At 45.8% G+C, this 25,661-nt stretch overlaps 5 protein-coding genes across 5 annotated transcripts; 3 read left to right on the top strand and 2 right to left on the bottom strand.

Moving 5' to 3' along the window:
- The first annotated feature begins 2 nt into the window (after nucleotides 1–2).
- CSUI_001815 (splicing factor u2af family auxilary factor large rrm domain-containing protein) lies at nucleotides 3–5,581 on the top strand. Its single transcript, XM_068062018.1, has 2 exons — nucleotides 3–2,474; nucleotides 3,463–5,581. Exons 1-2 carry the CDS (start codon nucleotides 1,481–1,483, stop codon nucleotides 3,786–3,788), a joined length of 1,320 nt encoding a protein of 439 aa, XP_067926017.1. The 5' UTR covers nucleotides 3–1,480; the 3' UTR covers nucleotides 3,789–5,581.
- A 2,481-nt stretch (nucleotides 5,582–8,062) lies between these two features.
- Nucleotides 8,063–13,726, top strand: CSUI_001814 (major facilitator family protein). The gene is made up of 4 exons (XM_068062017.1): nucleotides 8,063–10,420; nucleotides 11,021–11,152; nucleotides 12,231–12,413; nucleotides 13,515–13,726. Exons 1-4 carry the CDS (start codon nucleotides 8,342–8,344, stop codon nucleotides 13,587–13,589), a joined length of 2,469 nt encoding a protein of 822 aa, XP_067926016.1. The 5' UTR covers nucleotides 8,063–8,341; the 3' UTR covers nucleotides 13,590–13,726.
- Nucleotides 13,727–14,401: 675 nt separating this feature from the next.
- Nucleotides 14,402–16,850, bottom strand: CSUI_001813 (you2 family c2c2 zinc finger protein). Its single transcript, XM_068062016.1, has 2 exons — nucleotides 16,232–16,850; nucleotides 14,402–15,433 (listed from the first exon to the last, which is right to left on the bottom strand). Exons 1-2 carry the CDS (start codon nucleotides 16,505–16,507, stop codon nucleotides 15,272–15,274), a joined length of 438 nt encoding a protein of 145 aa, XP_067926015.1. The 5' UTR covers nucleotides 16,508–16,850; the 3' UTR covers nucleotides 14,402–15,271.
- A 158-nt stretch (nucleotides 16,851–17,008) lies between these two features.
- Nucleotides 17,009–17,698, top strand: CSUI_001812 (uncharacterized protein). Its single transcript, XM_068062015.1, has one exon. It carries the CDS (start codon nucleotides 17,146–17,148, stop codon nucleotides 17,350–17,352), a length of 207 nt encoding a protein of 68 aa, XP_067926014.1. The 5' UTR covers nucleotides 17,009–17,145; the 3' UTR covers nucleotides 17,353–17,698.
- A 392-nt stretch (nucleotides 17,699–18,090) lies between these two features.
- Nucleotides 18,091–25,461, bottom strand: CSUI_001811 (uncharacterized protein). The gene is made up of 3 exons (XM_068062014.1): nucleotides 24,599–25,461; nucleotides 19,501–23,730; nucleotides 18,091–18,654 (listed from the first exon to the last, which is right to left on the bottom strand). Exons 1-3 carry the CDS (start codon nucleotides 24,761–24,763, stop codon nucleotides 18,475–18,477), a joined length of 4,575 nt encoding a protein of 1,524 aa, XP_067926013.1. The 5' UTR covers nucleotides 24,764–25,461; the 3' UTR covers nucleotides 18,091–18,474.
- Nucleotides 25,462–25,661: the final 200 nt, after the last annotated feature.

The following is a 25,661-nucleotide window of genomic DNA, read 5'->3' as shown; positions in this document are numbered from 1 at the left end:
CACGCTTCTTCTTCTTTCTCTTGCCAATTCTTGCATCACTTGAAACCTCCATCCATCTTCTTCAGCAGGAGGAGAGACGACGGGTGTGTCTGGGAAAGGAAAGATTCTCGTCAGGGTGCGGGATAGACGGAAAGAGAAAGAAGGGAGTTCGATCAGATGGACAAATGACATGTAACAATTCACAGCGCAACTTCAACCCGCCTCTGCGAGATTTAGAGGAGATTTCTCTTTTCTACTCTTCATAGAAAGAAGGCAAGGGGCAAAACTGATCTAGGAAAAGACAGACGGAACCCTTCTTCGTCACTCATTTCTTTTGAGCTGAAGTTGAGGCAGTTGTTTCTTTCCTGAGAAAGAAAAAGAAGAAGAAGAATCTGGAATTCTGTCTCTGATACATCGTCATGTGGAACGAGCGATGAGTTCTTCTTTTCGAGTTTTCGCAAGCGGGCCTTTTTCCTATCTTCTCTGCGTGTTCTTTTCCAATCCATTAACAGAAGAACAAGTCTTTTGGTCTCTTCAGCTTCTTCTCATTCTTCAGGGGAATCTACACCCGAGTGACTGATTCCTCGATTTCGGCGGTCCACTTCGGGTGTACATACACCACACACCTCGCGTTCTTCCCCGCTACACCGACTGACGAGAGTTCGATTCTCTCGTCTCGTCAGCTCTTCTTTGTTCTCCAGTCTTTTCTTCCCTGGTTTTCTATTGGTCCTTCTACCCTGTCCCTAAGGGCACCTCTCACTGCCTTCATTTCTCTTTCTCTGCTTGTTTGCAGTAGTAGCTCTCCGTAACTCCCTGGGGAGGTCTGTCTCTTCATCTTGACGTCATCTTTTTCCTTGTCTTCTGCGCCTCACCATCCAATACAGCAGTAGCTGTCTGTTGCCTCGTACATCGTCACTCTCCCCATTTCGATTTCTTCTTTCTTTCTCCTTAACCTTTCTCTCTTTGGCCCCCCCTCTATCTCTTCATTCTTCATTCTCCGTTGTCTCCTTTTTCTCATTGGCTCTCTTTGTCTAGCGGCATTGTCTCTACAGCTTACCTCTCTTATACTTCTTTCATTCACGTATCTATCTAGTCTTTAGCGCTTTCTCTAACCCATTCTCCTCTGTATCCATTCTTCCCTCTCTTGCTCCCCTAAAACGTTTCTGTTGGGCCCTGTGTGGAAATCCGCAGCATCATCTATCTCTCTTCATTCCCCCTATCATTCTTTTGCGGACTCTCTTTCCGCTTCTTTTCCGTTGACACTCCTCTTCAATCATCTTCTCTTTCATCCTCTTTCTCTTTTCGTTCCTCTCTTCTTCTGTCTCCTCGGCCTTCTCACCCTTTTCTTCCTGTTTGCCTTCTCTTTCCTCTCACCTCCGTCTCTTCTTTCCCTCCGTTGTCCATATCGACCTTCTCCCTGACCAGATCCTTCCTTTCTCTGTCTCCTCTTTTTCTTTCTTCCTCTCTCCTCTTTTTCTTTCTTTCTATCTCTCTAAAGACGATGGGAATCGAAGAAGATCGAGGTCATTACTCGCGAGGAGGAGGGGGAGGGGGTGGCGGCGGGAACTATCCCCCCCCTCCTCCTCCTAATGGAGATCATCCTCATCATCGATATGGCGGGGGCAATCGAGGGGGAGGAGGAGACTGGCGAGGTGATCGCCGTGGAAGAGACGGGGGGTATCGAGATGGTGGGGGGTATTCACGTAGTGGAGGAGGGCCTCCGCCCTCACATCACCACTATCATCATAGAGGAGGAGACAGAGGGGGTGGGGGTGGAGATCGAGGGGGAGGTCGAGGCCGTAGCCGTAGTCGTTCCCGTGATCGTCATGCAAACAATAGCAATCGAGGAGGAGGAGGAGGAGGGGAGCGAGGCAGTCAACAGCATTATCGCCGTCGCAATCGTGATATCTCGACGAGCCATGAGAAATCCCGTTCTCGTGAACGTCGTAGAAGAAGAACCCAAGCGGAATGTATTCGCCGTGCAGGAGGCTTTCAAAAGCTCGCCGATAGTGAAGGGCATGAGCCTATACGTCTCTTCTGGGACGGATTCCAGTGGGTCGCTAAGACAGGGGCAGTGAACGCAGCAGGAGGGACAGATGCAGCCCTCATGAATAGCACACGTAAACTGAGGAGATTGTATTTCGGGAATCTACCTTTACATATGGGACTAACAGAGAGTGCTTTCCAAGAGATTGTATGGAATGAAATGAGGAATCGAGGCTTCTGTATCGATCCCAACTCGAATCCTGTCTTATATGTCTGGTTTGCCAAAGATAAAGGCAACTACGGCTTTGTCGAATTCGCGACGGTAGAAGAAACCGAAAGAGCTTTAACGATGGATGGAATGCTCTGTATGGGAATTCCCTTGAAGGTCTCCAGACCCAATGACTATTCTACCACTTCTTCTGTACAAACGCAAGCGATGAGTATGATGGGTCAACAAGCCGCGGCTCTCCTCATAGGCCAACTCGCTGCGCCCATGGGACCTCCTCCTGGTAAGCAAAACGACATGGGAAGAAGAAGGGGGAGGAGAAGAAGAAGAGGAAGAGACTTACTTGTTCTTCTTATGAGTTGTTTGGAGGACGGTGAATAGGGCTGGTCGGCATGAGTCTTGTCGTTATGCAGCCAACTTATAAGGCTCGGGGATCTCTATCAGCAGAAGAGAGACACAAAGAATGAAGGGAAGATGAAAAGTAGATACATCTCTTCTGAAAGAAAGAGAGAGAAAGAAAGAAACAGAGAGGAAGAGAGATGTGTAGAGAGAGAGAAGAGAGATGTATCTATGTATGTTTCTGTTGTAGCCGATTTCACTGTGTGGGGTAGTAGTCGGAGGTATAGGTAGAGAGGTAGAGGAGGGACCTTGCGTGTGTTGAAACGAGTCTCTCAGCATATCTGGTGCGCGTAGAAAGAAAAAGAAGGAAAGAAAGAAAGAGAAAGATCTGTAGCTGAATTCCTGATATCTAACGGTCCCCAGAAGAGCACGTGAGAATAGAGGCGAGGGGTAAGCAGAAGAACAGACTGAGAATGCTATCACCTCAATCGTTTTCTCCCTTTCTTTTCTATTCGATCTTGCTTATCTGTCTAACAGGGATAGAGATAGAGAGAGAGGTAGATCGGGCTAGGATTGACGAGTGGTTTTCTGTCTGTTCATTAACTATGGACGAAGACAGCGGGTGTGTGTAGATGGGCTCCTATAGATCTTCATGGATCACCATCCACCCCCTGTCTTCATTCATAGTTAAACAAACAGAAAAGCACTCTTCACCGATTTACGTATGTATACATATTCATATGCCTATGTTATACATGTCTACTGCAGGCCGTCTCTGAGACGAAGTGTATCTCTTTTTGTCTCAGTAGAACATACAGATGTCAAACCCCCGGCAGTTCGGTAGGATTATTGTAGACAGGGTCTCTTATCAATCACTCTCTCTAACTGTTGTTTTCTTTCTCTCTTCTTTCTTGTCTGTCTTTCTCCTTCAGGTTCGACACGTTACCTACGTGTGCTACAGATCTGTGATCCTGCATCGATGGAAGGAGAAGAAGATTATCGAGATCTCCTTGAAGATGTGAAGGAAGGCTTGGAGAAAGCAGGCAAGATTGTGAATGCTGTGGTGATCACACCTCAGAATAAAGCGTCAACTCCCTATGAATTGTGTGATATCATCCTCGAGTATGGGACCCCTGCAGAGGTCGATGCATGCGTTGGATCGATGACGGGAAGAAAGTATATGGGGAAGCCGATTGTCATGGTGAGACTGGAGGAGACGGCCTTTCAACAGTATATCAGCCCTCTATTACGTGCTTAGAAAAAAGAAAGAAAGAAAGAAATATAGAGGAGTTATCGTAGAGACCTATCTGGATCGACCTACATCTATCTATTTCTGGTGGTAACGATAGAGATGGGGGATCGATTGTCTATCGTGTCTTTTTCTCCCTCTCTATCTGTCTCGCAGTCTGTCTCTCTCGTTCTTGGAGTTGTTCCTCGTCCATTCATGTATGATGTCTCTGTTTCTTTGGTCAGTCTTCTTTGCTGGGGAACTCTCTGGAGATGTCTATCAGAAGAAGAAGATACACATTAGTCTAGTTAGGTTTCGATTCCTATCATGTGAAAGAAAAAGATGGACTTCCTTCATCCTTGCCTTCGGTCTTGCTTTCTTCATTCAAGGCATATTGTAGGTGTGCATCTGTACGCCATTAACATCGCCACCTGTATATACGTGCATGCATACTTAGGGAGGGGAATTTTCTACAAGGATAACGAAGCCTTCTCATCGGTCCCCCTAAGGTCGTCGCTAAAGAAAGAGAAAAAGAAAGTGAAGGATTTCTTTCTGTTCAGTTATGTTGAATATCATGAACCGTGGAGATGCTTGTATCTAGGGGGGGAAAAGAGAGGATAGAAAGAGAGAGAATGAAGGAAAGAGGGGGGGGAAGGAAAGAAGAAAGGAGAAGAGTGAATTGGTGACGGGTGGTGTGTGTAGATTGTCATGAGGTGTGTGTACACTCCATTGTTTGTTGGCTGGGGTGTAAGGGGAGGCGAAGTCTCATCTATATGTCAAGAGTTCCATCGCCTTCTTTGAGTCGAGAAGGAAGACGATTTGTCGAGGAGTAGAAGACAGTATAGATCCCAACTTTTCTCTCAGTTTCGTATAGATACCGAGAAAGATACAGAGCATTACCTCTCGCTTTTCATCGGGGAGAGACCAAGAAGAAAGATCTTTCTGTTCAAGGAATGAGACAAAGAAACTTTTCACTTGCTTCCCCGAGAGAACGAAAGAGAAAAAAGAAAAGAAGAGGTGCAAAGGTCAGTGTGTGATCAAGGCATGACAAACAACTGAAAGGGCGTCATGCGTGTTTCCTGGAAGAGAAGGAGAGAGAGATAACGACGAAAGAAAGAAAACTGAATGAATGAAATAAAGAGAGAAAGAGATTGTTTTCAAGAGCTGTCCCTGTCTCTCTGTATGTGTGATATTTGAACGTAGGTGGTGTCTATACACCCCGAGTTTTGGGGGGGTTTCTCTTTTCTTGGAGCACTTTCATAGATCATGATAGGAAGAGGTCTTTTTCATCTTGGCATATTTCTTTTCTACTCAAAACTCTTCTAGATACATCTCTCTCCTTCTCTCTCTCGTTCTAACTCCCCATACACCTCACTCTCTTTCCTCGCATCGATGCTCTCTCTCCTAGTGGTCGGGATAGGAGTGTATCGGAGTACCAGAGGTCAGAGGCTGTGTCTTCGCTCCTCTCGCAAGAAAGAAAGCGATGTCTCTCTCGATCCATCTGTCTATCTATCTATCTATTCTAAGAGGGCTGGAGGCACTTCGTTATGATTTCACTCTCTCTCTTCCCTATCTCATATGGGTCTATGGTCTCCATCTCTGTCGCGGGGTGGTCTATCATAGATTTTTTTTCCTAAAGATTCTCTATGAAGACTTAAGTCTTTATCTACACGTCCCTCTACGACTTTTTGCTGGTGCTTTCGCCCTCTCTTTCTCTGTCTGTCTGTCTGGCTCGGTAGGATGAAGACGGGAGAGAGAGAGAGAGAGGTGTTCCTTGCATTTCATCTTTGGTGTATTTACTTACTCATCTTCTCTGCATGCGTATCATCATCTATCTAGTCTGGATGGATCTTTTTCGAGAACCACATAGAGATGTCCTCTTTATAAAGATACTTGTATGTGTAGTCTTCATGGAAGACTCGATTTCTACATGAGTCGATTCTAATCAATGTAGATCATATCGGATACTGATACATACATATATTTATATACATATACATATCAGCATCCGATGTGTGTATGTGTATATTCATACGTACTAATAGTCTTGGGCAGTACGGCGTAGGGTTGACTATTAAGTATAGACCACAGACTCGGTCTACATAGGCTGCCCGATCGGGATTCGGCGGTCTATAGATGATTTTAGCTATGGCTTGAATCACTAAAACCGGGTGTACGTACACCTGAAGCTCTTGCTGGTTGGTTTATTACCCCTTTAGGACTAGGAAGTGGAGCGGAGAGTCACATCTCCAGTTGGCTTGATAACCAAATAGCGACTAGATTCCTTTTACATTTGATGCTTTACTATTTCAACTGATACACCGACAATATTCACAAGGAAGAGGGTGCTATACATGGTGACCATGATGATTAGGTGCAGACTAATAGTCGTAGCCGCTGTAGTACGCAAGCACACTATGCATGGAGAATCGAGACGTCGTTCAAGCTATCAGATGATCTCTGAGAGGAGGGAAGAGCTGACTGCTGTAGTAGCACCCCTTGTACTAGTAGTAGCGAGAGGCACACAGCTTAGTTTCAACAGTTCCTTACAGACATCCAGATTCACACATAAGTGGCATGCTTCCTAATTAAAGATCACTGAGAATAAACGATACTATGGAGTCGAACAAAAGATGGAAGAAGTCTGCGTTCCTGTCTCCCTTCTTTCCCCCCTTCGCAATCACGGGACTTCTCCGCTCTTCTAACACTGTAAGACAGAGAGTCTCAGCATGGCAAAACTTTCGAGGAGATACGAATTGGGGATGTTCACAGAGGAGAAATGCTCTCCCTACCTGCGTGGAGCCGTCAGCTTTACAGTAGATGTATGTACGTCTTGACTACTGAAACTCCACTATGTAACTGAGTGCTTCTACACATTGACCTATGTGTAGCGGTTTGAAGTCGTCGTACCTCCTCAACAGCTATCCAAATACTCGGAAAGATCTATGTCTATCTTTTATACCTGTATTTAGCCGTCTAATCCTATGATAGGACTCTTCTTATCAGTATTACCGTGTGATCTATGCTCCTTCTCTCAGGACCCTTTCCAGCAATCTTAGGCACAACCTTCCTTCCTACTTGGTACCCACTAGCTTTGTATATCATCTTAACGGGAAGACGAAAACTCAACTCTTTCTTAGAAAGTAAACTGAAAGAGGTTTCCATGGACTAACGAGCAGGTCTCTCACATCGTCCCTCCACTGACAGCCTGCTTTCGAGGTCTCTATACATCTATGGTGTTAGGTTTCTCTCTCGGTTGTCTTCACTGTTTCTATCTTTGTCACTTTGCAAGGAAGTTCTAGCTAAAGCAGATAGTCTAGCTGTGTCCCCGGTGTAGTGTCTGGCTCTACAGTTTTTCTTCTGAACTATTTGTGTGTCTGAGGTAGAGAGAAAGAATACACGTGTATCATCTTCTTGCATACATTGGTTAGACCGACATCTCTATTCGTTTGGGGGATGCATGCGTCTATCTGTCAAGAACCTCGTACCTCGCATGTAGATACGTATAGAGAAGTTCAGTCTGCAGCAGGAACTTGTCTCGACCATGAGACCGAGCGGACGGGAACGGAAGTATACTGAAATTGACGCTTAGCCTTTGCGTAGTAGATATCAAAATAAACAGACAGGTAGAGTAGTAAGAGAGAGGGTTTGAGAGAGAACAGGGTCACCAAGGCGCACAGTCCCTCTTCCATCAGAGAATTCGTTTCCTGCTTTTGTCTTGCCATGTTGACTTTCTATAAAGAAGTGTGAAGCGCTGCTCTTTCCAACTGGCAGTAGAAGAAAGAGAGAGTATCAAGATGCATGTGGCGAGCTGGCTGGATTTCGGGCGGAAACTATTGATCGGCTCCTTCTCACTTCCAGCACACCTTCATCACCCCCTCTCTTCCCTTGCTCCTTTCTAGAGCCATCATCTACAATACGCCCTCTGACGGTTCTGTCCTCCGGGAAGAAGTCTCTCTCATCTCTGTTCTTCTCAATGGAGATGTAGAGCTTTGTCTTCTTGCCGTAAGAAAGATCGGGGAACATTCAGCGAAGAAGGTGGCGAGTGAGCTAGCGACCAGCAGTGTAGTTGAAACAAAGTTGAAGCAGAGCTCAAAAAAGTTCAGAAACTTTTCCATGGCAGCCTCTCAGCAATCTTACAAAGCCCCCCACTTCCTGGTTGAGAATCGATTCTCCCAAGACAGTTTAACCGTGTCTGTCTCTCCCCTCGCCGAGGGAGAGGAGACACCACATACATGCAACACAGAGCCCCGGGAGAAGTTTAGAGTACAGAGCAAGCTGTGTCTCACATGGAATTGGATATACTCGGAACTGAAAGAAAGAAAACGTGGCCCGCCGTCGTTCTACCTTCATCTTTCTTGGATGTCCCAAGAGAGAAAGGTGACCCGGCTGCTGATGGACGAACACCAGGGGTCGGGTGTACGTACACCTCAAACAGACGGAGACTACGTAGTACGTCTAGAGAGGTGCTGTTCTATTCCCCAGTTTTCTTTTCTTTCCTTAGAATCTCGACTAGTGCTTCTCCTTTCTTCTCTTTCTTTCTATGAACATGCTTCTGATGTCGTTCTTCTCCTTTCACAAGAATGGTAGACCCCGTGTGGTGCATTCTTGTCTTCATCGCCTTGAGCATCCTCATCGGTATACTTGTTTACCTACGTTGCTGGTCCGGTGTCCGCTCCTCTTCCACCTCCTCTCCTTCTTCTCCTGAATCTTTATGCACTTCTTCTTCTCTTCTTTCACCTCCACCTCCCTTCACAAATTCTGATTCTCCCTCTGTTTTTCCTCATGACCGCACTCATTCACTGAGGACTGCAACAGCATCTTCCTTATCCCTGTCTTCTCCCTCCGGTATTCCTGCCACGAAGGACGGTCCCTCTCCTCTCTCTAATGTATCTCCAGCCAAGGAAGTCTCTTCTTCTTTCTGTCCTACCGTTTGTCCTTCTTCTTCTCCCCCCCCTCCCTTGACTTCTTCTTACCCTTCCTCCATCATCTCTGTCTCTTCTCATCATGATATTACCACTTCATGTTCTTCTTCAAATTCCCCCTCATACCTTTCTCTCTCGCCTACACACCCCCCCCATCCCTCATCTTCATCTCTTCAGCCCCGTTCGTCATTCTTAAAGTCTCCCTCTTCTTCTCTCTCTGAAGTATCACATGACGACGCCGCAACTTATGCGCAGTTCCAGCGCTCTTATCTGATTGTGTATCTTCTCGCTCAAGCATCAGAGTGGATCCAAGGGCCTTTCATGTATTCTTTCTATTCTTCTACTTGTCATCTTTCTCTTCATGAAGTCGGTTTACTCTTCTTTGTGGAATACGCCTCGAATGGTCTCTTCGGGTGTCTTCTCGGGAGTATAGCTGATGTGTTAGGAAGGAGAAATGTTTGCTTTCTGTATTGTTTCTTATGTATAGCCTCATGTCTCCTGACACGCTATTCTCCTTCTATCTTTTCTCTTCTTCTCCTAGGACGGCTTTTAGGAGGAATGGGTCTAAGTATCTTAGAGACGATATATGAAGTCTATATGATAGAGGTCTTCAAACAGCATCATTTCCCTGATCAATGGTTACATGATACGCTCTCGACGTACGTCTTCTCAAATGGATTACTCGCTTGTTTCTCAGGATTCTTCGCATCTTTTCTTGCCAAGTATTTCACTGAGGCTGTTTGCTTTGACGCGGCGGCTATCTTAGCAGCTCTGTCTTCTCTCTCTCTCTTTCTTCTCTCAAGAAAATCTCCTCAACAAACAAGAGGGAGCGGGGAGAATAAGAGAGAGGAGGAGGAGGAGAAGAAGAAGGATGATGATAATGTATCTTCTTCACATGTCTGTATATCGACAACAGACAGAGAGAGTAATGAGAGGAGGCTCGACATTATTAGTGGAGTACCAGAAACGATCAGTCAAGAAGAGCGACGCGGAGGAGGAGGAGGAGAAGAAGAAGAAGAAAGCGACAAAAAGAATGAGAATGAGGATAGAGAAAAAGAAGGAAAAGGCGAAGGAAAGAAGAAGTGGATGGGAGTGACTATGAGATCTACTGAAGAAGAGAAGAAAGCAAAAGCAGAAGGTGGATGTTCAATAGGATTGAGGAGGGACTCCACAGGAGAAAGAAGAGAAGAAGGTCTCGAGGAGAGGAAGGGAGAGAAGGAGAGGGGGGTGAATGGTAGCGATGAAGGAAAGGTGGTGAAGGTAGATGTAGTAACACAACTCGAGGCGAGATGTAGAAGAGAAGAAGAAGAAGAAGAAACAAGAAGAGAATCTTGTGTGTATGAAGGATCCATGGCAACTCCAAGTCGTTCTATTCGGGGTTCGCTATCTTTCCATCTTACATCTCTTCATCATCGAAAGAATGAGACAAACAAAGAGACACCTGCCCCCCCGACGGAATCTCGCCATCATCCCATTTCTTCATGCTTCAGGGACTCTAGATGGACAGGCTTCATAGCTACATGTACCGAGGTGTATATCCACCTGAAAACAAGTGTGATCTTCATTTTCTATGATAAACCAGCACAACAATGTGGCCTCATTCAGATCTTCTTTGAAGTTCCTATGTCCATCTTCTTTATTCTATGGACTCCAGCCCTAGACTCACGGATGGATCACGGCCTTATCTTCGCATGTTTTATGGCAGCAGTTGTTCTAGGGAGTGAAGTCTTTCATCTGGTAAGATACAGAGCATACAACGCGAGCTAATTCCCCCGGGCTATCATGGCGGTTTGTCGATAGAAAGACAGATAGAAAGATCATCCCGACGACGCCTCTATGAAACAGATCAGTGAGGAGTCTATCAACAGAAGTCAAGTAGGTATGAAGCTTGCAAGAATTATATATGTCCCTCTATCCTTCTAGTTGACGAGGGAGGACGAAAAGAAAGAGGAAAATGAGGTTTCTGGAAATCCAGCTTTTTTTCTGGTCCTCAGAAGCAATAGAGAAGTTATGTTAGTCTTCTTCTTTCTCTTCATTGAGAGAGACCGAAAAAGGTATGTATAGAAGAAAGATAGGAAAGAGATCTAGCTGTCGATACGAATCTCTGTCTTTGCCAATCGTACAGACAGTATGAGCACGTGAGCTCCTTATCTTTGTTGAGATATGGAGAAGACCCAAGCCCCCCCCCTCTTCTGTTCATACAAGTGCAATCTCTGCTAATTCAAGACATCTACGTGTCGGCTGTCTTCTCATATTTCATGATAGCAGAGACAGATAAATCAGAGATACATGGAGGGTGAAGTGCGTCTGTTTCTTCTTCTTTCTTCCTTTCCGCAGGCAATTCATCGACTAAAGAGAGAAGACTTTAAAGTTCTTAGGGATTTTCTTCTCTTAGGATCCATAGCGCTATTTATTCCTTCTACTGCAACGCTCCATACACCTCGCTTTCTCTCATTCTGTCTCTTCGAGGTAAAAAAGAATAAACTCCATACATCTGTCTATCTATCTTTCTCCAGCCTAAGACCTCCTCATTCTCTCACCTCCCCCTATGACCCGTGCACCTCATTGTATGTATAACCTCACAAAGATATATATCAAGATATCTATAGATATGCGTAGATTAGGATATGAGACGCATGCCCCTCTCTTCTCTACACATGCATGCATGTAGGGGCACGCGCAGGCAGTCTTGAGATGCGCAGAGAAGAAAGGGCATTTCGTGGGACAAGATGAACAAGATAGCAAAGGGCGAAGGTGAGAGTAGACGACGGCTCCCCAATCTACTGTAATCGGAGCAGAGTAGATACATACATATATACATACAAATATGTGTATACGCATTTATGTGTGGATATGAATGTAACTGTACCTAATCTTTAATACATTCTGTCAGCGTCAAACACACAGAGCAAATGAAGGCTTGTTCATCACCGGTAATGTAAAGAATGATCTAGAGGAGGCGAAGTCTTTTATGTACAGGCAAAAGCTGTCCTTCTGATACTCCCTTTTGAGGTGTACATCAGAGAGCTCGTATGTTTCATGTTTTCTCTCAGTTGCGTTGTATACAGAGGCCGGTGAATCTCTCTTTATTACAAGTCTCGACAGCAACCACGTATAGCGATAAGTGCCGTACAGTGCACCTGTGTAGATGGATGAATGATACGCGTGTACACATATATATAAGTATCTGGACATACAGATTGATATCGAACGGGAGGGGGAGGGGAATATAACCTGTGCATGTAGGGAGAATCTTTAAGGTAGATTCGTGGATGGGAAGATACAGGCGACAACCGTCACATTCCCTCTATTTGCGTTCCACCTCAGTGAGGAGGTCTTAACCAAGCATCATTCTGTCTCAGGAGATACGAAGGAACAAAGCGAGATTACGCCTGATATACGACCAGACATAGAATTGCATATATATATATGTAAGGACATAGCTTTGTATGTAGATATATGTATACATACATATGAATATACAGGCGTAGGATGCTTGGTGTATTTCTCGGTGAGGTACCTGAGAATGACGTGTGTGTGCATTCAGGCCGTATGTGGAGCGTATTATCCATGCATGGCATTGCTACGGGTCAAGATGATACCGGATGATAAGCGAGCGACGGTTATGAATCTCTTCCGACTTCCTTTGAATGCCCTCATCATTCTTATCTACGGCTGGGGTGCCGATGTCCAGTTTATCTTCCTCTTTTCTCTCTGTTCTTTGATGGTGGTAAGAATAAGTAACCAGCTAACCTTATTGTACCAACTTGCTCTATTGACAAGTACCCATATGAAGTGTAGATATCTGTTCACTTGTTGTCACTGGGGACCATTACTCTACTCTCTGACACCACCTACTACTCTAGACAGGACAGACACCTCCGTTCAGGCGTCAGAAAAGATAACCGGGGGGTCCAGGACTATCTATGGGAATTCAACCAGGCCCTGGCCGACTACCCGGACCTCCCGGAGTCCGAGAAGATAGAGACCTTCCTGGACGGGCTCAGACCCGAGATCGCCCTGAGCATCCGGGCTCACGATGACCTCTCGATGAAACCTCTCTGTTTAGTGTCTATTTCTCATCCGTGAGGATTACGATAGCTGCACTATGTACGTCCTGGTATTTGAAGAGAGACTAAGTACTTGTATTGTCTGGCAGGCAACTATTATCCAACCTGTAATACTCTGTCTTAGATCTTATTACGGACCTAGTAATGTCTCGCTGTGACTCCCTCCCCCGTCTCTTTGTCTTCGGCTCCTTTGAGTGTCTCCGCTGATCTTTGACACTGTAATCTCACCGTAGTTAGGAGCAAAGAATGGGCGATTAGTTTCCTTACCAACAGGGAGGATGGAGTGTCCATACGAACTCTTCAGCACTCCTGATCTCTTTAACTAGGCTGGTCAGCGCGGGTTCACGACCCATATCAGCCTACTTCCTCGGTGACGTCTTCGGCCTATCGGACCCACTAATAGCTGAGAAGGGTAAACGTTCTTAATCGACTTACACAGGTTCCACTCTGCTCGTGGAACTATCGGCCTGCCGTAGCAGAAAGTCAGTCTCGACGTGTATAAGTAGGCTTTGCAGCAACGTAGAAAACTATGAGGACTTGTGTAGGTTGCTTGAGATCAACCTGATCTGAGCGTGTGCGGGTAGGTTCAAGTCTTCAGTCTGTTCGTTGTACAAAGTAAACACCGGTCTCTATCTTCTATCAACGACCGGTCTATGTGTACCACCTCGGAGGTTACGTGGTGCTCTCGAATCCTACTTAGTCATGCCTGAGCCATAATTTCTAAACAGTCGAATGCTCTGCGGTTGTTTCTTCTTGTTCAGATGGTTGCCGCGCTCATGTGTTTTAGCCTTGAAACTCGGAAGACTTCTAAGGACGCGCCCTCTCTTGTAGTGTGACAATCGTCGCTTCCTCTCTGGGGACACTATGCTGCCGCAAGCCCCCTGCAATGAAGTCCGGACTCGACGCTTTTCCAAGAGATCAAAGATAGGAGGGATTGATCAAGACTGTCGAAACGAAAGCATCCTGCGCTCCTGAGGTTTTTAGAAGGCTCTTACNNGTAAGAGCCTTCTAAAAACCTCAAGAACCGAATCACAACGTAGCTTTGGCGGCCCCTAATCTCTGCATAAACAGGGAGAAGGATGCCGCGCCTTTGTCGCTTCCGAAGGGTAACCTTTAAATTTTTTTTCTTTTCAAAACTTCAACTTGGACTCGGAAGGCAATGGGCAGGAACGTCCTAGACACGAAGTAAGGCCTTAGCCCTGTGCTAGCTGGACACACTCGAGTGTACGGCATACCTACTGCTGTAATACTCCTCGTTTGAGCAGGTCTGGTTTTCTTTCAGAGAAACCAGCCCCTCTCTTTCCTTACCTAGCAATGTAGCGATGAGCCGATTCCTGATTCACTACCTCATCTGCTACAAAGACGGTCACATGAAACCGCATCAAAAGACATATTTCATCTACGGTGAGGGGTTTCAACCGTCCAACTAGGCATCTCTTGTGCGATGAGGGCGTCCTGGCAGACCCTCGAGTGTCTATTCTGTGCGTGGCACTGAGAACAGGTATTCTGCCGCTCCTACAGCGGCTTCTCGTAAACGGTGATGACACGAGCAAAAGAGAACAAAAGGACAAACTCGAGAGAGATAGGTGGACGTGAAAGGCAGGGTCACAGACGAAACAAAACGAAGTCGGGAGACTGTCACTCTCTTCTCTCACAACAAAAAGGACAAGAAACTGTTCCTGATAGAGACCTATACACAAAGAAATCCCCAAATAGAACGCTTCTGGGGAAGGAAAATCAAAGACACCGTACAGAAGAACACTCGTCTCGGAAAACCACTGACACGCACCTCCTCCGGGTCACCCCCTCATCGCCTCGCCTGCGTCCTTAGCTGTCGGTTCCACGCGTGCGACTCTCTTTGTTAGGAGTTTCACTAAGGCTTGATACAAGAAAAGATAAGAGACAAAAGAAGAACTTTCTCATTATAAATGCCTCCCTACACAGCCATCCTCCACTCAGGAAAAGCTCTGGGCTGGGTTCGTTCACAACTAACTGCGCCCTCTTTCTTCAAAGCCAGGCTTCCTCCTCTACTCTCCCCTCGTGCTCTGGGGCGTAACTCCAACGAAAAGCGAACTTTTTCTTCCTTGCCGTATGTGCAGCACTGACTTGTGCCCTGCTTTCTCGGCATCCCACTACTAACAAAGCCTGAGCAGCTCCGCCTCAGGAACACGATACCCCGGCGCTAGCAAGACTGAATCGGTGTAGACGGACAGATAGGAACAGAGAGAAAAAAGTACTACGTAGACTAGACAGGTACGTAACTGGGCATTCACAGACAAATTTAGACAACCACAGATAGAGTGAAGGATACAGATGCAACAAATGCAAGACAACAACTGAAATCTCCGGAAGACGCGACCACACACTCTTTCCAGCAGGAGTCTGTCCTAGCGAAGCTCCCCCTGCAGGTGTTTTGATTAGGGATCATTTTTGCTTCGAAAGAATGGCAAAAGCCTTCCCTGCGGAGAAATGTGGCGTGACAAAGGCTAGGAGCACCACATTACACTGGCGTCTTTCTTCAAGGCGAAGACTCATCAATGCGCCTGTGTACTCTTTCCTTTACTTCTTTCAGGTACGGCTCCACCTCCGTAAAGCACTGAGCGAAGCACTTTTCTCTTTCCATGTCGAATACTTTCTGATCAGTTGTTTTGTCTGGTTGAGAGAATCGGTTGTAACAGGTCTGGAAGAAAACGAAAGAACAGAATAGCCAACAGCAGAAAAAGATTCCATTCGTCCACCGGCATGCCCTTCCGACGTTCTGTGAGGAAAAAGGAAAAAACTTCTGAGCTCTGTCACTCTATCTGATTGGGAACCTGAACGGGATAAAACCCATGGTCGAAAGACGACCGCCGTCATTTCGGCCACTCATATCCTTTCCTTGAAGCGCACTGATCGCCTTGTCTTCAGAAGAACTTCTCCCGCCCACCAAACTTTTAGTACTTCGGACGGAATGGAATGTCTGAACATCTAGGGATGAATATCTAAGATTGCAAACCCATACCTACTGATGCGTGGACAAAACGAAAACTGGGCTCTACTCAAAACACGCCGACTTGTGCTCTCCCTCCTTGGCTCCCTGGGAGCCTCGAAAATCTCATCTCTGAAAGGCGCCACGGTAGCAACAGCAGGAGCTAGAAGGCCAGATCGCCAGTATGTGCTGAGACCTAGTTTTACGTTAGCTGAAAGAAGGAGAGGCTCGCAGAGCGACTCCGTTCTGTCAGTAAAGCGGTAGGAAGCTTGTTGGCGTCGCCTGTTTCGCCATGAAAGTTTACACGGTGAAACCGCGCCTCCACGTCCCTCTGTCATACAAGCGGCTAATCACATGAAGAGAAACATCAAACTGACATATCTCCTATTCTTGGATCCTCCCACTGGGCCTCCCCCCCTCCCCGCCTCCCGCTTCCCACGTGTGTTTCTAGCGCAACACGAATTCTGAATGTTGCAGCTGTAGCTGCTTACGTCAAGTGCCATTTCCTACCTTCTGACAGCTTTCGAGCTTGCTTTGAAGAACTTCAATTTCCCGCTGAACGGAGCGGCTTACAGCTTCGCTTGGTCGATGACATTGAGCCATGCATTCCCCGATTCTCTTATGGTCATCCTTATGGGTGTCAAAACACTGTACACAACACTGTAGAGCTTGTTTTTGTAATGGTAGAGTTTTCTTTGTGAAAGATTCAATCATATCCTCGAACTTCTGTTGAAACTGACGGGCGCCTTCTTCAAGCGAAGGAAATCGACTCCCGGAAGATGCCATTTTCTGTAAGCTTTCTCTCTGACAGAGGCTCAACCAAACTGAACAAGAAGCGTCGCGCACTATGCTCGCTTACCTGGAGGAAAGAAAATCACCGGGAACTCAAGTGGAAAATCCAATAACTACGCTGGGTTACGATGTGATGAATCTCGGCGTGAGACCATAAATCGACGAGGCTTACAATGGGGAAAACAAGAAACAGGCAAACACGGCTGACGAAAGAAAGAGCCCAAGAGACCCGGCGTCCTTACGGAAGGAAAGAAAAGGTCCTTCAAAAGATGAGGCACCGTGAAAGCTTGGAACTGCTCGGTTACTGTGCTATTTGTTGAGTTGGCGGAAAAGTCGGAGTTTCGCTGCTGTCGCATCGTGTACGGGGAGAATCGCTTTCCGACCCTCTCCCTCCCCCCCCCCGTCGCTGCCCTTGGGCCCGGGCTTTTGCTTCGCTGCCGCCTAGACTGCCCCGAGCAGCGAGAGAACAATCCTGCGTACCAAAAAAAAGAACAACCTTGTTACGTTGCCACTTTATTTAAAAAACCTGCCTGTCAGCTAACCCGAACTGTGAAGCATATACGCTCTTCAGCAGAGCTTTCTTTCACTTCCTCCGTAGCGCTCAGCCGTGTACCCCGACGTCGCGCGGATGTATGCCTGTATGCTCCTCACAAAATGTAATGCAATCCTTTCAAATCGTCAGGAAATCGTCTCCGGTGTCTACTTGTCTCGCATTTCTCTTTTTGTCCCCGGCGTTCCATAGTGCTAGTAGGATCTACGTGACCTGGAGAAGGCTGTTGTGTAATGAAGGCAGACAAATAGATGTGCTTATACATGGTTGGTACATGGCCACGCTCTGAGCCCTACCTGATCCGAGTACTGCACCGACGAACGGCGCCAAGTTGAAAAGAAACACGTACAGATGAATCCTTTGTCGGTTAGCTGAAGAGACTGGGGGTGATTATCGCACACACGGTAGGCGTGGTATTCTCGGTGACTTCGCCCCCGCGAGAGTGTTGTCTGATGTGACCGACAGACGGCAGTCTGCATTGCTGTGCAGGATTCCAGCCAACTGAAGCAAGCAATGGCAGACTGAATGTGAGTTTCGTCAGTATTCCATCTCTTTTACCTGCAAGGAAGCAGACTAGGGATATCCGGCTCTCCTTGAGAGACGTACCCGCGTCTGACTTTTTTTATTAGAGGGGGGGGTCATGGTCGATACTGCGTGTCTCTCTAACGTCTCTTTCCAAGAGCATCGACTGATCCTCCGTGCCGTCCTACGGTGTCACGCAGCTCGGTTTACTCCGGTTCTAATGAGCGTACACCTTGTCCACTGACGTCCCTGGTATGCCTCAGACTGTAGACTGATTGATTATCTGTCTTACCCTTGCTGGGCTGTCCAATGGGGGTTTCTACCCTTCCATAAGAGGCGGCTTGTTGCAAGTGAGGACGTAAGTGAATGATAACCATGCGGACGGCAAGCTAGCTGGCTAGTTTGCTAGCTACCTAAGGAGCTGGAAAAAACTCGTGGAACCAGCAGCCTCAGACTGGATGATGCCTTTTTCCGCCTAGGTCGCTATTTTGCTAAGATCAGCATGATGTGACTTAAACAGTCATGTCTCTCAAAACGAACAAAAAAGACAAAATTATCACTCCTCGTCGTCTCCCGTCCTTCATCAGAATTCCCCTGCCTTTCTCCTCTCATCCCTCTCTTATTCTTTCCTCCCCTGTGGAAAGGAGAATTTTAAAGTTGCTCAAAACACACACGCGCGTGCTACTAGCTTTGGAGACAAAGCGCTGTGAGCCCTCGTGATTTCTCAGAAGCTAAGAGCGAGTGAGCCCTAGGTGTAAGCTTGTCATCATTCTACCATAAGTAAGGCTCATATACTGACTGTTACATCTATCTACATATACATATATGTGTATACGTTCATGTATTCATATATATGAAGATATGCAAGCCTGTTGTCCGTTGTCCATCGCTAGACAGCGGAGACATCCCAGTAAGGTAAGGGTAAGTTGTTAGAGAAGAAAACAATCCCGGTATCTTTGTCTTTGGAATCATCTTTTTCCTGTTCTTCCTCGCCTTCAACATTCATCAGATTCAGCTGTCTTGCCTCACAATGACGACGGGGCGGCCCTGCTACTGCCTCCGCCAAATCCTGAAGAAAGACAAAGGAAAAGAAGAACAACAAGAACGAGAAGAATATACACCAGAAAAAAGAACGCTTACTATGACACCGTGGCGTCCTCTTCATAAGTAGATAGATAGATAGATATGCCTGGATCTTGGCACACTTGTATACATACTGATATCAATCGAAGATTTTTAAAGGCTTCTGCGACTCGCTATTGACTCGAGACTGCCCCCCTTCTATTGGGGAGATCATCGAAGCTCGCATTCTAGACTCAGCCTCCTTCCCAATGCACGAGGCAGAGTATCATCTTACCAAAAAGAAGGTCCTCTGTTGTGTCTAACATTTCAATCATATAGGTCTCATCAAATAACCGAATGGTTACACATGCTGTCTTCATGATAGATAGAGAAGTGAATGTGGGCACCCCAGAATTCATTCCATCTCGAGAAAGGCAGTCGCACTCGCTTCATCTACCCACTTCGGCCATACGTCTATACATGAAAGGGAGTCTATTCCCAAACAACCGGATCGTGTTGGCTAGGTGAACTAGTTACGTTTCAGAAATCGAATCAGCGAAAGCTCTTCTGATCTCCCTACATACATTTCCAGATCTGTGATATCTATCTATATAGATGTATACATCTGTGCATAGGTGGTGTACACAAGCGCACTATGTATAAACAAAACATATACAGAGGTATCATATAGACCGCATCATGTAGACGGCATGCGTACCCGGCATAATAGAGGTGGGAGACATGGACTGAGACTAAAGGTGCCTCCAGAGAGGTGTTATACAGATCTAGGCGTAAAATAGATGTATGAAAGATACGTATAGGTAAAGGAGTTATGAGAATGGTGCATACGTACCTTTCCGAGGAGCGTAGGAGTGATGTACGGGGTGAGCTCACTATCCCACCAGGGTGACTTGATCATGAAGAGAACAGCAAGTCTTTCACGTGTATGTACAGGTAGATGATCTTCTGGAAGAAAGACTAGCTTTCCTTCAGCATAAAAAGCATATCCTGATAGAATCGAAAGATGAAGAGAAGATGAATATTCTCCTAGTTTCTCTTTCACCAAAGCATAAGCCTCTTTGTATACAGACGCTCCTCTTAGATCTCCATCGTTAGGCGAGAAAGAGATCTCATCATTTGGTTTACTTCTTTGTTGCATGCTGTTCTCTTTCTTTTTCTCTTCTTCTCTACGGTGTACATACACTTCCTTATCTTGTCCCGACATCCCTCGAACAGCAGAAGAAGAAGAGGCACTGTGATGGTCTTTTCTTCTTCTCAAACTTTCACAAAGACATGCTTGAATATCATACTTGTCCCAATAAGGAGAATGTGAAGGTATACGTAGCTCAGGAAAACCGATGGTATTGGCTTGGAGAAGTTCTTGGTCTGATAACTCAAAACAGAAATCTTCTTCCTCTTCTTCTCTCTGTCTTTCTCTTCGACTATGTCTCTGCCTTCTCTGAAAAGATTTCTTCACCAGGGCATACCTTATGAATGGAAGAGTATGAAACGCCTGATGAAGGAGATGATTCTCTATGAACTTCTGGCTATCGATATGAGGACAGAACGGCACTTCTCTCTTCTTCTTTTCGATCTCTTTATCAAGAGATCGCTTCAGCTGGGAGCAATATCGATCAAGACATTCATCTAGATATCGATCTGCCGCCTGGATGACGTTAAGAGGAAGTTGCTGAAGTTTCATAGAAAGTGAAGAACAGAAGGAAGAAAGAGATATAGAAGACACCTGAAGATATTCCTCTTTATCCATCCCACATTGGACTGTATCTACAGTCCCTTCTTCATAAAAGATGCTCAATGCCAAAAGAGTATGAAGCTTTACCCAGTTGATGTACACCCTGCATTCGTTCACTTGGTGACGGGCGTTCGACAAAAAAGCTTCGTACTTCTCTATACCATACAAGGGGGCGGGAAAGAGTGCGCCCTCAGTGAAAGCCTCTGGCGTGTCATGATGACAGCGAGTCGAAGAATGTCGATCCGCCTCTGTAGAAGGGGTTCTTCTCTCCAACAGTTCAAAAGGCAAAGGAGGACACATATCCATATAATGAAGAGGAAGAGGGGGGGGAGAAGAAGGAGATAGAGAATCATGAGGGAGTTTGACATCACAGAACTTTAAGAGAATCTGAAAGAGAAGCCCTGGATCAAGAGGTAAAGCCGATGCAGAAGAAAGTAAAGATGAAGAGGACAGATTTTTCTGATGACCTTTTTTTCTTACATCTTTCTCACAAGAAGACGAAGAAATCGAAGGATCCTCAGCTCCACCTGTCTCTCCTCTTGACTCTAGACTCGAAGAATTTTCATTCTCCGCATTTCCTTCTTCTGTTTCTCTTTGTTTCGACATCTGCTGTGGCGTTGTAGTAAAGGGGGAGATATGGAACCCCTTCTTCTCCATATCTTGAATGAGCGAATAGATCTTGCCTATCGTCAGGTAGGAGGGGGGCGTCGCCGAGAGGGTAGAAGATGCTCGCTCTCTAGATCTAGATGAGGATGAGGCAGCTGACGAAGAAGAAGAGAAGTCAGCAAAAGTGAAGAAGAGTAGTAAGCGATCAAAGAACTTAAGAAAAGATCGAAAGGAGAGAGAGATATAGCCTTTCCATAGAGGAATAAAGAAGCTGAATCGAGATGTCAACTTCAAACTCTTCTCGAGAGATCGGCCGCCCCAGCAAGAAGGGATTTCTCTGTGAAAGAAAGTCTGATTGAAATGAGAATCGAATTCCTTCTTAACGTCTTCATTACTTGATGTCTGTGTTCTATCATCTTCAGTCTTTCCTCCCACTCTTGAGTCTTCTTCTCTCTCTCTTCTGCTATCCTTCTCTTGATCTTCACCAAGATCCCTATCTTTCAGTAAAGAAGCAGGAGAGCAATTGCATGCTTCTTCTTCCTTCTCTCTTTCTTCTCCTTCCTGTCGTGTTCGACAAGTGGTGCTTTTCCTAGCACCTCCATAGAGAGCTGTACGAATTTCATTGTGAGAAGCTTGAACTATATGAAAGATGAGCGAAGAAGGAAAGACAGAGATATCTGAAGGAATACGATAAGGGATGGAATGCGATCTAAAAAAGTTCAGTTGTTGATATTCTACTGATGACAGATAGAAAGACAATCGCGATGGAGGTATACTCAGGAGAGAAGAGATTTGATCGATTCGTCCTAACGTCGACTCAAGTAGAAGAATCGACTCGCATACGCCTACTATAGGAATGCCGACGACATCAGCATTTCTCCTTTCAACACGCATGTCATCGCCTTCCCGAGAAGAGGAGGTCTGGTTACTGCTGTTCTGCTTCTTTTCTTCACTAGGAGACAAAGGAAATCCAGGAGAGGGAGATGAAGGCAGACCAGAGGAAGAAGAAGAGGTCTTCTCTCCGAGTAATCTATTTGGTGAACGATTCTCACGATCGGTAGAGGCTCCGTCTTCAGAGATATTCGACATATTCACATCCACATCTCCTGAGTTGACAGTGTCTTTAGGAGGAGAAGAAGAAGAAGAGATTGTATGTGTTTGAATGGATTCTGAATGAGGTGTGAAGAGACTTGTTTTGTCAGGATAAAAAGCAATTAAGAGCTGTCCATCAATCTCATTTCGATTGACTGTATATACAGCATCTCGACAACATAAGAGTGTTTCAACCTCATGGTGTACATGCGGGTCATATTCATCATAGACTTCTTCATCTTGATCTTTCTCTTGTTCATCTTCTCTTCCTTCTTCATCTCTTGTTCTCCCCCCCCGTGTGAAAGACACACCGTCTTTGAAACGAGAAGAAGCTTCTCCAGATTTCCATGAAGAGGAAGATGATGAGTTAGAAGGAGAAGAAGAAGAAGAAATCTCTCTCCTCTTCTTTCTGTTTTTCTGCACAAGTCGAGAAGAAGGAGAAGGAAGATGAATCTTTCTTCTTTTAATCAAGACAGACTCTCCTGTTTGAATTTGATGGAGGAGATAATTATCGACAGCAATGACCTTCCAGTCACGATACACCTGGGCTGTCTTCAAGCAAGGAGATATGCCAACGACCCAATTCTCTGTCTCTTCTGAGTTAAGAGAAGATGACAAAGAAGAAGAGAAAGAGTCTTGAAGAGAAGCTGTTTTGCTTTTCAGACGCGACTGGCAACAAGATGAAGAAGAAGGAAGAAGAGAACAGGCTGAGGAAGAAGTAGAAGATGATATGGAAGAGGAAGAGGCGGATGTTGATCGAGGAAGAGCAGCACAAGGTTCAGTATCATGCGGAGGGTTAGAGGGATGTAGAGAAGTAGATGAGACTGACGGATACCGATTAGCAAAGAGTGTTTTACTTGAATGAAGAATAGGTCGATCACTGAAGGTTACTTTCTCTTTCATTATCGCTTGCACTTCCCAGCATGTCTCCTCCTCCTCCTCTTCATCTTTACAAGGCGTTTTAGACGAAAGAGACCCTTGCTTCTTTCCTTGTTCTTCTTCAGAAGAACAGAAGATCCCCCCGTCATCTTGACGATGATATCTCGTTGAATCTTTTCTTCTTCTTCTCTTCACACGTCGAAGGACAACGAAGCCTCTTACCACCCCTCCCCGTCCTCCAAAGCCGCTCGCTGTTTGAATGCTTTCTACATGGCCGTCAAGAACAAGAGATCCCACATGCATACTGCACTTTCTTGAAGGTAGAAAAGAAGAAGTCTCTTTCTTCTTTTCTCCTTTCTTCCTTTCCTCTTCCTCATCTCTCTTTGATTTACCCTCTTCTTTCTTCCAATGAATCAAAGCCCACGTATCATACGTCGCCTTCTCCTCTCCACTTTTCTCTCCTTCGTCGCCATCCTTTCCTTCTCTAATACCATCCGTCAGAAAGCAAGAAGAAGACGTTTGAGACAGAGATGAAGATGGAAATGTCTGCGTTTCATTTGATGAAGAAAGGCAAGAGTGTTGATCTCGAGAAGACAACGGGGGCTTGCTTTGTGTTGCATGAGGAAAGAGGGAGTTCAAAGGAAGAGGAGTAGGCTCATACTGATGTAAAGGAAGAAGATGAGAGTTCGAGTTAGTACCACCTCGACATCCTTGAAAGAGACTCTTTGCTTCATTCGACATAAAAGCTTCTCCCTAAGGGAAGAATACACAGAGTGAAGAGAGAGAGGGATAGATACGGAAGGGAAGGGCATGGAGGTCATTGTGATGTCAAGGGGAGTGTAACTTGTTGATGAAGATATTGATACGATGAAGATGTGTCTACTGATGAAAGACTAAAGAGCACTAGAAATCTATAAGAAGGTCGATGCTGCCCGTGTCGTAAGCAGGAAAGAAAGGCACCCCCCCAAGCGTAGTGGCTAGCAGCTAGACATCACACTGGTGAGTAGACACCATCCCAAGGGGATTCACAAAACTTTAAGGAGAGGCTCATGGTGAGAGCTAAGACAGAAGACACCCCGCGAAGCTGAAAAGACAAAGAAGACTTAGCTGTAAGTTCTGTATGAGAGATACCAAAGAAAGAAAAAGGGAGCAAACAGAGAGTCTAGACAAGCATAGGAATGTGGTCGTCGTGAGAAACGCTTCAAGCACTACTCATATGTACGTATATGACTATGTCTGGAAGTATGAAAGTGTATGCATGCACGTGAGAGTGAACCAGCAATGCTGGGGAACCTGTCGAGCATGCTAGGATAGCCGATAAAATATGACGTTGTTTCTAGGAAGGCTTGAAGAGAAGGACACAGGCGCAAGGACTCTCGATCCATTTACCTGAAGGCAGCATTATTCTTTCCTTCAGTCACTTTAGGAGGAGAATCTCTTATAGTTAGCTAGACACATACATATGTGATGCCTCATAGCGAGCTAGACATCTACACGTACGCTATCTACTGGCTGTATGCTAGAGGATAGAAATACCAACAGAAGAAAAGAAGAGACTTAGGATCAAGAAAATACTTTGTAAAGAGATGTAGAAAAGGTGTGAGATGTCTTTCCCGAGTACCTGCAGATCAATCACAACAAATCCACCACAAGCTCTTGCTTCCCCTGCAGATGATTTGGTCGTAGAAGACGGAGATGAAGATCCCTCTCCGCAGGCGGAGGGGGGGGAGATGATCGAGATGACTTGAGATGTATCTGAGGAAGAAGTGGAAGATGAGTACGCCATTGAGAAGAAATGAAAGGAAAAGGAGAAGGAAGAAGAGGACAAGACACGAGAGAAATTGCCCAAGAGAAAACAAGAAAGTTACAGAAAGGAGAAAGAGAGTCTTGCAGGGAGAAAGAGATGAAGTTCCTTCACCAGACGACATGCATGTGAAAAGAGGAGGAATTAGGTACAGAGTTCATCTCGGGAGGAGGGGGGGTCGATGAGGTGGAGAGAGAAAGCCAAATGAAAAGAAGACAGAAAGAGATCGGACTTCAAAGACAGCGAGAGGAGAAACGGTGTCAAGAATCATGTGGTGTACATACACTGCAGACTGTCTTAGATTCACGCCGTCTACTACATTTGGAATGGATGCCTTCATCGGGTTGTGACTTCATTGTACTTGGAAGGAAAGTGTGCCTTTAAGAAGATACGAAATCCAATTCCCTAGAAAGTGTCCCTTCTTTCAGTCAGCAAGGATGGACACATACAAAGGACAAATTTCAACCACAAAGAAGACAGAGTGGCGATGGTTTCTCTCTCGTGGTCTGTTTTTTATCGTTCTCGAGGCAAGTGGCGAAAGAGAGCAGGGAGAGACGGGAGGGAGGAGGGGCAAGGTTGCAGTATCTCCTCTTCTCTGGTCTTCACGGAGTAGGGACGCAGGTACAATCGCTTTCCCTTCTCCCCCGTTCATCTGCTGATCCAGTTTCAACACCTATATGTCTTGTTGTTAAAGAGGCAAAAAAGGAACATCGGGAAGTCTTTTCTAGAAAAGAGATCAAGAAAAAACGAACACCTCGTGGTACATCTACATGTATACTATGCGGAGGTCACTACCCTCTGTGCACATGCGCATCCTCCTAGCAGATGCGCGCGCGATTGTTCCAGGTGTAGTTACACTGGACGGCTGGTTGGCGTTATC

This window comes from Cystoisospora suis (genome assembly GCF_002600585.1).
Source record: "Cystoisospora suis strain Wien I chromosome Unknown contig_723, whole genome shotgun sequence".
Lineage (NCBI taxonomy): Eukaryota > Apicomplexa > Conoidasida > Eucoccidiorida > Sarcocystidae > Cystoisospora > Cystoisospora suis.
The sequence above is the reverse complement of the archived record's forward strand: the minus strand, read 5'-3'. Positions and strand labels throughout refer to the sequence as shown.